The sequence below is a fragment of the Onychostruthus taczanowskii genome, unplaced genomic scaffold (assembly GCF_017590055.1).
Source record: "Onychostruthus taczanowskii isolate IOZ18803 unplaced genomic scaffold, ASM1759005v1 scaffold12, whole genome shotgun sequence".
Lineage (NCBI taxonomy): Eukaryota > Metazoa > Chordata > Aves > Passeriformes > Passeridae > Onychostruthus > Onychostruthus taczanowskii.
In genome coordinates, this window is record NW_024498351.1 from 6,465,995 (window position 1) to 6,479,425 (window position 13,431).

Sequence of the window (13,431 nt, forward strand, 5' to 3'; positions counted from 1 at the left end):
TCCTCTCTTAATTTAAGTTCATTGTTCTCATTGTTCCAAAGATGGAATAAACCTCTAGACTCCTCTTATCTTGCACATCCTTCCTCTGGAAAAGTGCTTAGCTTCAAAATGCAAACTTCTCCTTGCAGACATAGTCTTAGTTAGGCTTAAGTGGGAGAAGAATCCATGCTACGGGTCTGCAAGCAGACACTGTTGAGAAGACACCAGCTGGCTTTGAGGGAGATTGTGAGGAACACTTAGAGCAATAAACAATTTGAACTTTACGAGGTTTCATCATAATTCATGAATGTCAGTGGGCAGAATCTAACAGGAGTCTGTGAGGCGCACCACAGTAGTTAGCATTCACCTCCTGTGTCTGGAGGGACTCTCCCTCTTGGGACTTGGACTTCAACTAATTTCTAGCAGCAGAGTATGCTCAGTGGTGCATTAGGCAAAATAAAGGATAAAGCATCACACAAACTCAGTATCGTGTGCCGTAAAGCTCTTAACTAGCTTTTACATCACAGTGCATTTTGTACCTTTCAAGTCTTTGTCCGTATGCCAAGTGAACATTCTCCATTATGAGGGTATTTCTTCTTTTTTTACAGGTTATCACAATTGGTAAACATGTTAAAGGATACCACTATATCATTGCAAATCTGGTAAGCATTCTTAGTATTTAAAATACCTGTATTGCTCCTTTGACTGTTTATGGAAGTACATCTACTAGTACTTTGTTCCAAACACATTTTAGAAAACAGAAAAAATATCTAGATGTCTTTATCCTTGCTAAATGAATGCATGTGTTGAGATTATGTTTGTTTATTGGCTGAGTGTTTTCAGGGTTTAAATGCCTCTTATGATATTCCCATCAATGAGAATGAAGGTTGCTCAGCACCTTCAATGGAACTTCTCTTTTTCTACATACTTTAGAAAAAGAGTGTATGTAAAATAGAAAAATAACTTTCTGCATCATAGGGTGATACATTTATTCAGCAAGGTGGTGATTTCTCTCTCACAACTTTTAAACTACTTTAGAACCACAGTTTTCATGTTTCATTTTGCTAGACTAGTGAGTCTCGGATTTCCACGTTTCATCCCTCAGATTGGCTGGGTGATCAATCTGGATTAATGTGTTCTTGAAGTTAGGTGATCACACTGTATAGCTAATAGTGTTCCTGCAGGGAAAGCTCAGAAAACTCACTAAATTCTGTCAAGGGAATTTTTTTGACATTGTGTCTTTAGGTGGCGGGCCATTTTACTGATATTAAAGCCTATAAACACTTGCTGAAGCTAGGGAAACTAATCCAGTTTGGTTTTGTTTTTTTTTTTTTTTTTGTGACAGACAAGGAAATTCTGTATGCTCAAATCTCAGTTATCCTGCTCAAGAAAAGAGTTTTGGGGGTTTTATAGTGTGAGTGCCACCAAACCATTTTTTTCATCATTCATTCTTGAACTGTGACAGTGTTTGATATAAATTCCAGCAGGGCCCAGAGTGCCCCAATTGACACTGTCTTCCACAGTGCTTTGAGGAGCCTGAGGAAACAGAAGGAGCATGGTGTGTCTCTGGCCCTGGAGGCATAACCCCTGTCTCCTCCTGGCCTTTGATGGAAACACTTCCCCCTCCAGGCGGGCAGTGCTCTGAAGAGTCATGTGGGTGCCACCGTGTGAAGAAGCCTTTTGCTTTAAAGGCCTCTTTAAAAGCTGAGCACTGGGGTTTCATTCTTATATCTAAATAACTAATTTTTGGATAAAGAAGTTGAGGTGCTGATATTCATAAAGCAGGCATAAAAGTCTTACAAAATGTGAGAAATTATCTGTTAGACATCTGTGGTTTACTTTGCAAATGTTGGATAAACAGTATTTTGAGTCTTAAGGGAAATTTTAGAAAATGTGCCCAGTGGATTTCATGATGCTAACTGGTTACTATTTTAGCTGTTGCTTTAAATTTGTAGCAGTAAGTCCATAAGATCTAAAAATTACTGAATCTTACATTTTAAAGCTGTTTAATATCATGTATAAAATGTTTATGGAAGTGATTTTAAAAACTTGTTTTTCTCTGCCAGAAGAAAAACTTATCTAGTATTTGAATCGTATCTTCACTGAATCCGCCTGCTTTCTTCTTTTTGGACTGTAGTAATATTCTCCTCCAGTCTGATCAGTCATTCAAGAAATGTATCTATTTTGAGAATTTAAACATTCTGATAGTTGGAGAAGATGTTTGAATATACAATGAATGTTTGAATATACAATGAATGTTCCTGCTCAACTGTCAAGTTACATGACCCGTGTAGCAGTGTCTGTATTAGCAGGCAACAACACGAGGATCATTAATAGGCAATCATTAAAGAGGATCTCATATAGCAATCGTAGCAACTTCTGATAATGTGGTTTGAATTTGCTGCTTCTTTTTGTATTCACTCACAACATTTATTCATAATAAGTGTCTGACATCATTATTTCATGGAAATGCATTTGTAGGGTTATTTGGGTGAAGTTAAATAACAGAAAACAGAACACAAGAACTTTTTGTAAGAATGAGAAGTAGTTCTTTATGTCAGAGGGAGGAGGCAGTGGAGATGGTAAGTCCTTCCCCATGCTTTAGAGTTCCTAAAAAAGAGGATAGAGCTGTGGTTGTAAGTATTCCTGCCTAAAACCTGCTTGCCTGTTACTCATGTGTAATGTTCCTTTTCTCACTTAAGTGGTCCCCTTGAAATTAACAGGATGTTTAGAATGGCAAGGACAGGTCCACTCTGCTCTTGCTCTCTATAAAAGTGTTTGTCTAGTGGGCAGCAAGAAGCATTGGTGGCTGATGGAACTGGTGACTTAATCCTGGCAGCACAGGATTTAAGTTGGATCCAGTCTGAGGAAAATGTTGGCTTACTGTTCTGCAGTAGAGGTCATATGGTAACTCTTGCTTTTTATACACTATTGAGAGAACTGCCAAAACTATTCAAATAACGGACAATTTTTTCTGTGCTCAGGGATTTACTGATGGAGATTTGTCAAAAATTCAGTTTGGAGGAGCTAATGTCTCAGGATTTCAGATAGTTGACTATGATGATCCCGTGGTGTCAAAATTTATACAACGTTGGTCAACACTGGAGGAGAAAGAATATCCTGGTGCACACACTAGTACAATCAAGGTATGTCTTATGTTTGTTTTAACTGCAATAGAAGTACAGGAATTGAAGGGTTTGGAATAGAAACACAAGAGATAGAAAGCCCTTGAAAATCAACAGTCCCAACACAATTTTGTATTTCTCTGGAGTACTTTTAACATTCTCTGTCATGGGGCTGATTGAGCAAAGATGCTACACTCTTAAAAATGTTCAAGGCAATTTTTTCTTGTGTCACTGTAAATCTGTGCCTGGCAGCTTGTTAGGTAATTGGTTTAGATATGATGATAGATTAACTAGATCTACTGAGATTTTTTGATTTTTCTTTTTCTCTGTTTTGAATTTTTTCTCTTTCTCTGTATTTTGAAATATTTAAAGACAAATATTAATCATGCTTCTGGGGAGCACAGATTTAGCACTTTTTTGATGTAACATAATAACCCAAAGAAATGGTTAGACAGTTCCTTTGAGACAGATGCCCAAATCCTACAAAGACTTGCAAAAATAAGTGCTATGCCTGATATGCAGGATCATGGTCTGATTTCAGGCCTGCATGACACACAATGTAACACTGGGCAGGTGATTTCACTTTTTTACCTCAGTTTTACTTCTGGATAAGACTAGGATAATAGTACCTTCTCACTTTCTCTAACTATCACTTAGTGGCTGCAAGATACTAAAAAGAATAATTCAATTTTAATGTTAGATAATTTCTGTTTTAAGTAATACAATCAGAGATTTTAATAAGAACATAGTATTAAATAGCTGTAAAAGACAAAAAAATACATTCCAAATGTTCTAGGCATAACTTTTCTGTGGTATAATTTGAATATGAAGCATGTTCTTAATTTATAATGAAATTAATTAAAAGGTCAGCATGGAAGGAAGAACCATTTTTTTTCAAACGCCTGGTAGAAAACCTTAATTTTAATTAAAAAAAACCAAAACAAAACAATATAGATTCCTTTTTTATGAGGCCAATTTGGTGGTAACTTAGTCCAAGTTATTTTTTTCTGTGGTTATTTTTATAGTTTAAAATCTTCATGACAGAGGTAGTGAATTTCTTACTTGATGTTTGAAAAAGTACACTGGAGTCTGGGTCAGTTCTTTAGGTATATTTATATTACAGATGTGTAGTATATGTAATATGTAATTGCTCTCATTTAGGAAAAAGGGAAGGGATGTGGCTGTGGAGAATTAACAGAATCCTTTTGTCTCTCTGATTCTTGAGTGCCCAAACCTACCTACATATTCATGTTGCAGAATCATAGTCTAGAAATAATAATAGAGAAATACATAAAACAAATGGTTGTAGTGAAGAACTCAAACTGAAAACAAGATGCAGTTTTTATCAGTGATGGAAAAATTGAAATGGTGAGACACAGTAATAAGGCCTCTGGTGTTACTTACACTGGGGGAAATTGCATGTTAGATAACGTGAAGTGGTGTTAACGTTGTATTAAAGCACAAAAATCTCTAACTTTGCCACAGGTATTCCCTTTATTTCTTCCATTATAAGTCCTTTCAATTCTAGTAGAAATTGAAAGAGTTGAAGGAGAGTATTTGCAATATCTTCTGCTTTTGAGGTTTATTTTGTTAGGAATAGGAAAAGTAAAGTAATTGAAACACTTATTTTCCTGAATATCATTGATTTAGAACGCATTTTAAATTCAATTTCAAAGTCTGACCTCTCCTTTATATTGTTTGCTCAAGATATATATAGGACTGCACTGATATTCACTCAAGAAATTGAGATCTATGTTAGATTATCAGACAGTTTATAAATGCTAGAGGTATTGCTGGTGAGGAAAGCGTGGATGTATATTGCAATATTTGGTGACATTGCTTGTATCAGTTACTGTATTTCTTTGTGTAGCTTTCTATCACTTGCCCTTATACACGTATTGCTTCTCATCCTTGCTTGTCATTACAGACGGGGTTAGAGGTATGTCACATTTCATTCCCACTTTAGAGGGAGTTAGAGACAGGGCAGAATCATAGAAATCATGGCAAGAGGGCAGGAAAGGTCTTTGAGCAGTCAGTCACCTGTCTGTCCTCCTTGCCTGAAGGCAGAATCAGATAAACCTGTGCAGTTCCTCTGAGTAGTGATTTCACAGCTTCTCCAAGCATCTATTTCAGCACTTAAATGATCTTGGTTTTGGCTTTTGTCTAACCTTAATCAGTCTTTATATCACCTGATCCATTACTCCTTTATATGTTTCTAATGGCTGTGAGAGGGTTCTGCTTTTTCACTGTCCTCCTGTATTTGAAAATGGCTGCCACCCTTCCTGCCTTGCTTTCTTCCCTGCAAAACCAAATAATCCCTTTTTCTTATGAATTTTCTGCTCTCAGATCCTGTTTATCATTTTGCTCTGGAACCTTTCTATTTGGTAGCTCTTTCAAATGCCAGACTGGCTACTGCAACACATCTGAGTGCTATGCTGAGGAAATGGAAATAATGGCTTCATGTGTCTCAGAGACAGTACTCATTTCAGGGGGCTCTTTTATATTAGTTTCTTTTTGCTTTTTTTTTTTCCCTCTCCTCACCACCATGACACTAGTGAGATGTATTTCTCATGGGATAGATGCTAACAGCCAAGTCTTTTTCTGCACTGCTTTCTTGTGCTGCTGGTGGTTAAGATGGGCTTATACCATATCTGTCCACTTCATCATTACTTTAAGTACAGGCTATTTCATCAACTCGTGCTGAGTTGCATTTCTTACCTGTCCTTTGTGAGCATTTCATTCCTTCTTATATTGTTTTTCTAGCTCTGTTACACTCTGCTTTTCTATAAACATCTAGATTACTGAGTAGGTTAATGCACTGGTCTCCCACTTTCCCTTAAGTGGTCTTAAAAATAACTTTTTTCCCCTTTTGATTTTGAGGTAGCTGTCCAAATTGCTAGTGCTGATAAATGAACTTTTGCTCCCATTCCCATGGAATCTAGGAAACTCTTGCTGCAGATTCTGTATGAAACAGATAGGAAGGCTGACAAGAGCCCTGGATTCATCAGTATAGAAATGAGAGGTAATTACCTGCCCCTAACAGGTAATATTATCTCTGGGATTGGAAGTGTTCTATCATTGCAGACAAAAACATCGCAACTCTGTTGTATTATCTTCCTTTTGTAATCCAAAAGTAAGTGTACATTCATTCCACATTACAAAATGCAAGTCAATGGACTATGACTGAGCTGATAAGACATACCACAACGTCCAAGTACAGTGCTGAAAATAGAGAGAGGCACCCTTTCTAAGAAAAAATGCATTTCAAAGGAACATGCTCTTCAAGAAAGAAGAGCATTGCTAAAAGCCTCTTCCACAGATGCCCAGAAGAGTATCAGTATCAAATTGCTTTAATAATGTATCTTTACAATTTATAAAATATTAATTATAAAAAATTGCTGTCTTAGGACATAGATGAGAAAAGACACTGATCTCATTTGTTGCTGCACTGTACCTGTACTGATAAAAGCAGAAGATTTATAGATTAAGCAGGATACTTAAAACAAGTGCTTTGCAGACATTTTTACAGAATATTTTTACATCTTTCAAAATTATTTCTGATACATGCTTTACTTCAGGTTAAATTTAAAACATTTCTGTTGTAACCAAGGTGTTGCCAGTCTATGCATGCAGTTCTAGAAGAGCTAATGAGTAGATCTTGAAACATAGAGTTGAGCATCTTGGCTAATTTTTTGTCAAGAAGCAAAAAGAAAGACATGTTTAATTTTATAAAGGCTGAATAATAACAAGTTGAAATTTCCTTTTGATCCAGTATTGTGTATTTACAAATATGCTGGGCTTTCTGAGCCTAATGTTGTTCCAGGCTGTTACATTTAAGGCAAGCTTCTTGATCTTGTGGAAGGACACTGAAGGACAGCACATCCGTTCACGTCCAACTGCTCCAGTTTGCTGATCTGATAAACCCATTCTCTCGAGGGGCAGCCTTTGGTCTATTTGCCAGAAGAAGCTCAATCTGTATCTCCTGAAGGCTAGTGAGACATAAGTTGTGTTGCCTTTGTGTGGCAGGGTTTTGGTAGAAGAGGACCATGGGGGTGGCTTTTGTGAGAAGCTTCTGGAAGCTTCCCCCATGTCCAGTGAAGCCAATCCCAGCTGGCTCCACAACTGACCCTCTGCTGGCCAAGGCTCAGCTCATCGGGGAAGGTGGTGGTGCCCTGATAACACATTCAAGAAGAGGACAAAGCTGCTGCTCAAGAGCAGCCAGAGGGAGGAGTGACAATATATGAGACAAACAGCCCTGCAGACAGTGCAGAAGGAAGGACAGAGGTGGACCAGGTGCCAGAGAAGAAATTTCCCTGCAGGAGATGAGTGTGGGGAGCCCACCCTGTGAGGAGGAAGCAGCGGCAGAGATGGGTGCTGAACAGACTGCAACCCCCTTCCACATCCCCCTGTCCCACTGTGGAACAGAGTATAAAGAATTTGTGAGTGAAGTTGAGCCCCCGAAGAAGGGAGAAGTGGGTTGAGATGTTTGGAGATATATTTTTTATTTTCTCATTATCCTACTTTGGTTTGATTAGTAATTAAATTTTTCTGAGTTGAGTCTGTTCTTCCTGTTATGGTTACTGCTGAGAGATCTCTCCCTGCCGTTATCCCAACCCATAAGCCTTTCATTTTATTTTCTCTTCCCAGTCCCTCTGAGGAAGGGAGTGACAGAACAGCTTTGGTGGCACCTAGTGTCCAGTCAGAGCCAACCCCCCTACTAAGAACTAAGCTCCAAGTGGGCATGTCCTGTGAGGGACAAGGAAGGTCTCTGACTTGTCTCCTTTGGAGAGAAGGCTGAGGAGTGACCCCATTGCTCTCTACAGCTTTCTAAGGAGGGGCAGTGGAGAGGATGGCTGAGATCTACTCCCTGGTATCCATTGGCAAGAGGATGTGTGGTAATGGTTCAGAGCTGCACCAGAGCAGGTTCAGACTGGACCTTTGGAGCATGTACTTACATTTCTTTCATTTTTTTTTAGGGTAGTCAAACATAGGAACAGTCCTCCATGAGAGCTGGTTGATGCCCCAAACCTGTCTAAGAGGCATTTGGACAGTTCTGCTAAAAACACACTTTAGAATTGGTCAGCCCTGAATTGTTCAGGCAGTTGGACTAGATAATCGTGATAGGTCTGTCCAACTGAGATAGTCTGTTCTAAAAGCCATCCTGCTCTGAGATAAGCTTTTCTCAGAGCAACCTGAGGCTTGAAGAGCCTGAGACAACTTGCATATGATATATACAGAAACTCTGTGCAGCATGCAGAAAAAATTTTGGGGCTGCCTGGTTGAAGACCTAATTAAGCTAGACTCGTAGAGAATCCCATTGTGTCAGAAGGTGATAACAACCCTGGTACTCATGCAGCTATTTTGGATGGGTGAAACTGTTTCATGCTGGCACATAATGTTTCAGATGTTCTCTTTTCATGATTGTATTTCTGGCTTGATAATCTCTTTCCCCACCCAACCAGTGCATAGCTAAGATACCAAAACACGACATTGTTTTTACTTCCTGATTTTGTCTTAAATAGTATCACATTTTCAGGTTTCTTGTTCATATAGTCTTTAGGAAATTATTATGAAACCATAAGTCAGGAGTAATGATGCTTGTACCTGAAAGATGCTGGTTTAACTATGCTGGTGCAAATTTAGCTGAAGGATTCAGTACAGGTAACATGCAGAAATAAAAATACAAAAATACATAGCACACAATTATTTACCTTGCAGAAATAATTAACATTTAGATGACTCACTTATAACAAGGAGCAAAGAAGAAAACAATGTGAACAAAGAAGAAAACGCTGAAAACAATTATTCACACTGAAAGTTCAGAAGGCAGTTTATCAAGGTATAGATGACAAAGCAAAAGTGTACAGTTGATGAATTAGACACTATCTTCATTTTAGGCCATGCCTCTTATGATTGCAGTGTGTTGGAATATGGTTTTATAATGCGATGAATTTTAATAAGAGTTATAGGGGATATTCTGTTGCACCTGCTACAGTTTTAATAGAGAAATATTATTGAATGTGCCTTAATTCAAGTAGATCATAATGATTTATAAATATGATTTTTATAGATAATTTTTAGTATTTATTACAAGGTTGAACAAGGAACTGATCTGGAGTATTTTTGGTTTTTTCCTAAATTCCCTTATAAAACTAGATTTTTGAGATTGTTCTGCCTGTTTTCAATCCTTGCATATTGGTTTCCTGGGCATAAAAAAAGGTATGCATATAGCAGTTGGTGTTCCAGCTACCTGGTTTCACTGGGCTTTCAAATCTCAATATTCAGTCTTCTCTATTTAAAAAAAATAAATACAAAAAATGTGAGCATAAGAAATTTCAGTGTTAAACTTCATGCTTCTTTTTAATAGCTTAAGGCTGTTTTGTGTAAGTAATCACTCATTCCAGCATAGTTGGTTTGGGTTGGGATATTGGTTTTTTTTTCTTTTAAGAAAACTCAGTTAAAGAATGGAACATTTAGACTGAAAGCAGTGGGTGGTTTGAGGCAATATCTGCAGATTTGTCTCAGACATGCAAAAGGCCAATTGACCCAGATCCTTCGATCCTGAAAGTGGCTGAGCTGTGATAAAGCAGAATTCAGAAACCTACAGAGCCAAGTCCTGATGTCTCTATGAAGCTATGTTTCTTTGAACTTGAATCCACTTAGTAATTATAAATTATTAAGAATCATCAGCCAACGAAGTGCAGTGGATTCCTCCTGCCTATTTTTCCAGGAACTATATTGCTTTTTCTCAGCCAGCAATTCATCTGGATATGGTGGATATAAACAGGAAAAGCTACTATTCCTTCATGATTCAAGTGTTCATCAAGGTCAGATATAACCCTGGCCTCACAAAGATCAATGTCATTTAGGACAGTCAAGCTTGATGGAGAACTGGGGATAAGAGGAGAAGAGGGAGTCATAGACAAAGATTAAAATAGTAGTAGTAGGAGGAATGATGTCTTGCAAAAAAGGGGTCAGCAGAGTGAAAAGAGGCTGTTGAAATGTGAGTGAAAGACACAGAAAAATGGCCCAGCTCAGAGCTGGAGAGGCACCTATGACTGCACCTTTCTTGGGTCAGGGGAATAAGGGAGGAGGAGAAGCACTGGGCATACTTAAATTATTAAGGAGGGGAGACATACAAGTGTATTTCTGGGGTAGGTCTGGTAATTAAGGACCAATTAATGTAAGTAGCTGCCCATATTACCTAGCATGGAGTGGCAGAAAATGAAAAATGAAGTGTTTATTATTCTTTGACAAAAACTACGTCTTGGTGAAATCAGCAACCTGGTAAGAATGGTGTATTCAATTCTATTAGTATTCTTCCTGGAAATTAGATTGGAGTAAATCTAAAGGAGAAAGCTGTTTATCTTGATACAACAGGTTATCTTGTTGCTGATTAGGATAGATGAGGAGTGATAATGAAAATGGGGAATTGTGGTTTAGGAATTGTTTTAGGGTTTTTTTTGTGTTTCTTTTTTCCCCCTATTGTTTTAAATTTAAGGCTTGAATTATTACTATTAGTTTTAAATGGCATATTTTGAAAATACTTAGACCACCGTATATAGGATGAGGACTGCTGATTGGATTTTTTTTCTTGCTCTCCCCTCCTGGGAAAAAAAAAAAACAAACCAAAAACCAAACCAAGCAAACAAAAAAAAAAAACCCCAATAAAACAGCAAACACCAGAAAAATGCCAAAACCCACACTCACAAGAAAAAGGCAAAGAACTCCACACACACGTCAACACTTCAAACATTCACGTTAATTCTTTCAAATCCTTTTCTTGGCATGTATCTTTTTCAGAGAATTCTTTTCCCTTTCTATTTTTACATTTTGTTCTCATCCTGTGAGATATTCCTACTTGGTCTGTTTTCACTACTGTGACCAAAGGCTTCAGATTTTGCTGCTGGATCCTGCTGGTTTTTAATACTGTGAAGAGTGACATACTTTGTTCTGGCTTAGCACTGAAGAAAAAGCTTTTGTATATTTATATGGTGAAAAGGAAAAATTTGTATATTCTTTGTGTTTTATGGTGCATTCAAGGTGATTTTATCATTAGTGGCATTGCTGTTTTGCATGTTCATTCTAAGTTAGAAGTAAGATTACACAAATCATTCTAGAACCTTATTTATTTTGTTAGTATGTGTATTTTCCATGGGCAGTGGCATGATTAGAATATAGCAACGTCTTTTATAAGTGAAATGCTGTGGCTTCAATTCCAAATAATTATTTTTGTTATTTCTGTAAAGCTTTTTGAATTCAGATACAAGTAAATGGTTTTCATTTACTATAATGGGAGACCAAAGTACTTTAAAACCTCTGTTCTCAATGTAAGATAAAAACCAAAAAATAGTAGGCACCTGAACTCTTTTTCTTCTGTGAATTAGCACCTCTGAAGACTCCAGTGAGAAGATTGCTTCCAGTACAGAACAATCTTGGGAGAGAAATTGCGGTTCAGGAATTCATTCCTATTAGAGTAGTAGATAAAATAGGTAGAAAGACCAAGCACTTTGGGCTTTATAAATCTTGTGATCTTTGCTATATTTGGTTTTTAAAAGAGTGAAAGAAGGTCACTTTCTCCTATAAATATCCTACAGTGGGAGCATTAGGATAATTCCAGTGCCCCAGTCCTGTCAGTGTCTGCTGGATGTGCTGTGAGCATGTCTTTCAAATAAAAGTTTGACTTCCAGGAATTTAGGGTTTGGCAAGTGCCTGCGACTGGACTAGCTGTTCTGGGTGTGCTCAGAAAGCAGCCTTTCTAAACCGAGCACAGAGATAATTAAAACATATAAACATGTCAAAAAATCAGCAGATTTTCTGGATAGCAGTTCTGGAGCTGAATGCAAGTTTTTCTAAAGTGACAGTTTCTTCAGGTGTTCTTTGCATCTTATGCCGGTATGGCACTTCAAAGCAAAAATACCTATTTGTTTAGGTTTTCTGTGCACACAGAGTGCTGCAGATGTGTTTGAATAAAGGCTGTTATCAAAGTATAAGTTGATGTGACTGTACAACTTTGGGAAACAAAATGTAATGCACCTAGTATATTCATTAAGATAAATAGGGCTTGGTCTCTAACCCCATCTTTACTGAGATCAATCTAATTAATTTTTTACTATTATCAGGTAATTTTACATTTTATTAATCTCTCTTCCCATTTTAGTCAGAACCGGGGTTGTCATTAAAAAACTTCCAATTATTATTTCCAAATATCTTGTGTATGTATGCAATTATTCTCAGCTGGAAGCAAGTCTGTTGCTAAGACCGCCTCTTTTCACAAGAGCATCATCCTAACAAAGAGGAAGAGCCATGCACTGTCTTTTCTGGGCTCCCTGACCTCTATCTCACATTGCAGTATTTGAAATATGGCCAGAGGTAATGAAGATGCTCGGGTGCTCAAGGCCCATTTTCTCAGCACACTGCTGTGTACACACCCCCATTCATGCTAATGCCTGCACAAAACAGGTGAGAACAAAGCCTGACTATGGGCACAATCAAAGGCCATCTTCACTTCCAGTTACACTTACGTGTGCAAGATTTGACAATTTCTCTTGTGTCTATTGGAAGTAGCTCTTTGCAATTCCATGTCCTGTCAGGATGCTATGCAAGGTGCCAGGAGCTCCAGAAGGAAATAGCCATTTCCAATCAGTCAGGTAATTTTCTATTAGCTCTCTTATCTGCCAGACCACCTTCAGGTATTTTCCAAAGTGTGTGTAACACTGTCTGTTTCAAAATAGCTCCCAGCTACATTAGAGTCCTTTAAGAAGTAGGTGTCCGATGATCAGTTTGACTACACTGGAAGTATGGGAGACAGTTGCCCAGTTCCTTCTCTACTTCTTGACAAGTAACTTTGGGCCTCATTTCTTTTCTGATTGTGTGTTTACATAGGTATGTACCTATGTTTTGTTTGTAATTTATAAAGATGTAGGAATGTTTATATCAGTCTGTCTGCTTTTGTTGTATATACTGGCATTCAAGTAAAGAAGTACTTTGTTGAGGGAAAACCACAAAAAATTCAGATGAGAGATTTTATTATAGCTTATTTTGTATATTTGCTGATATTGAAATTGTTTAAATATAAGGAAGGTTGTGAAAGTGTGTTTAGACTGATTGATTCTACCCTTCTGCTCTTGCAACAAAGAACATTTCCTATATTTCCTCTCTCAGAATTTTACCGCTCCCCAAGGGAAAATATTTCTATCAGATTTTAGGCCTCCTTTCTCTTAGCCTCTGCTAGTGATGCCGTGTCCCTTCTGCTGTTCCAACAGCACCCCTCATACGTGGTGAGGAGCCTCCATCTGTGCCTGTTGCAGACTGATTTCTGCCTTCC

General features: G+C 37.8%; 1 protein-coding gene across 5 annotated transcripts in view; it reads left to right on the forward strand.

Moving 5' to 3' along the window:
* GRIA2 (glutamate ionotropic receptor AMPA type subunit 2) overlaps positions 1 to 13,431 on the forward strand; it is an 86,898-nt gene that overhangs the window by 48,843 nt on the left and 24,624 nt on the right. For all 5 annotated transcript variants that reach the window (XM_041428011.1, XM_041428009.1, XM_041428010.1 and 2 more), the window contains exons 5-6: positions 588 to 641; positions 2,964 to 3,125. In XM_041428011.1, the coding sequence (XP_041283945.1) occupies positions 588 to 641; positions 2,964 to 3,125 (216 nt within the window). The remainder of the gene's footprint in view (positions 1 to 587; positions 642 to 2,963; positions 3,126 to 13,431) is intronic.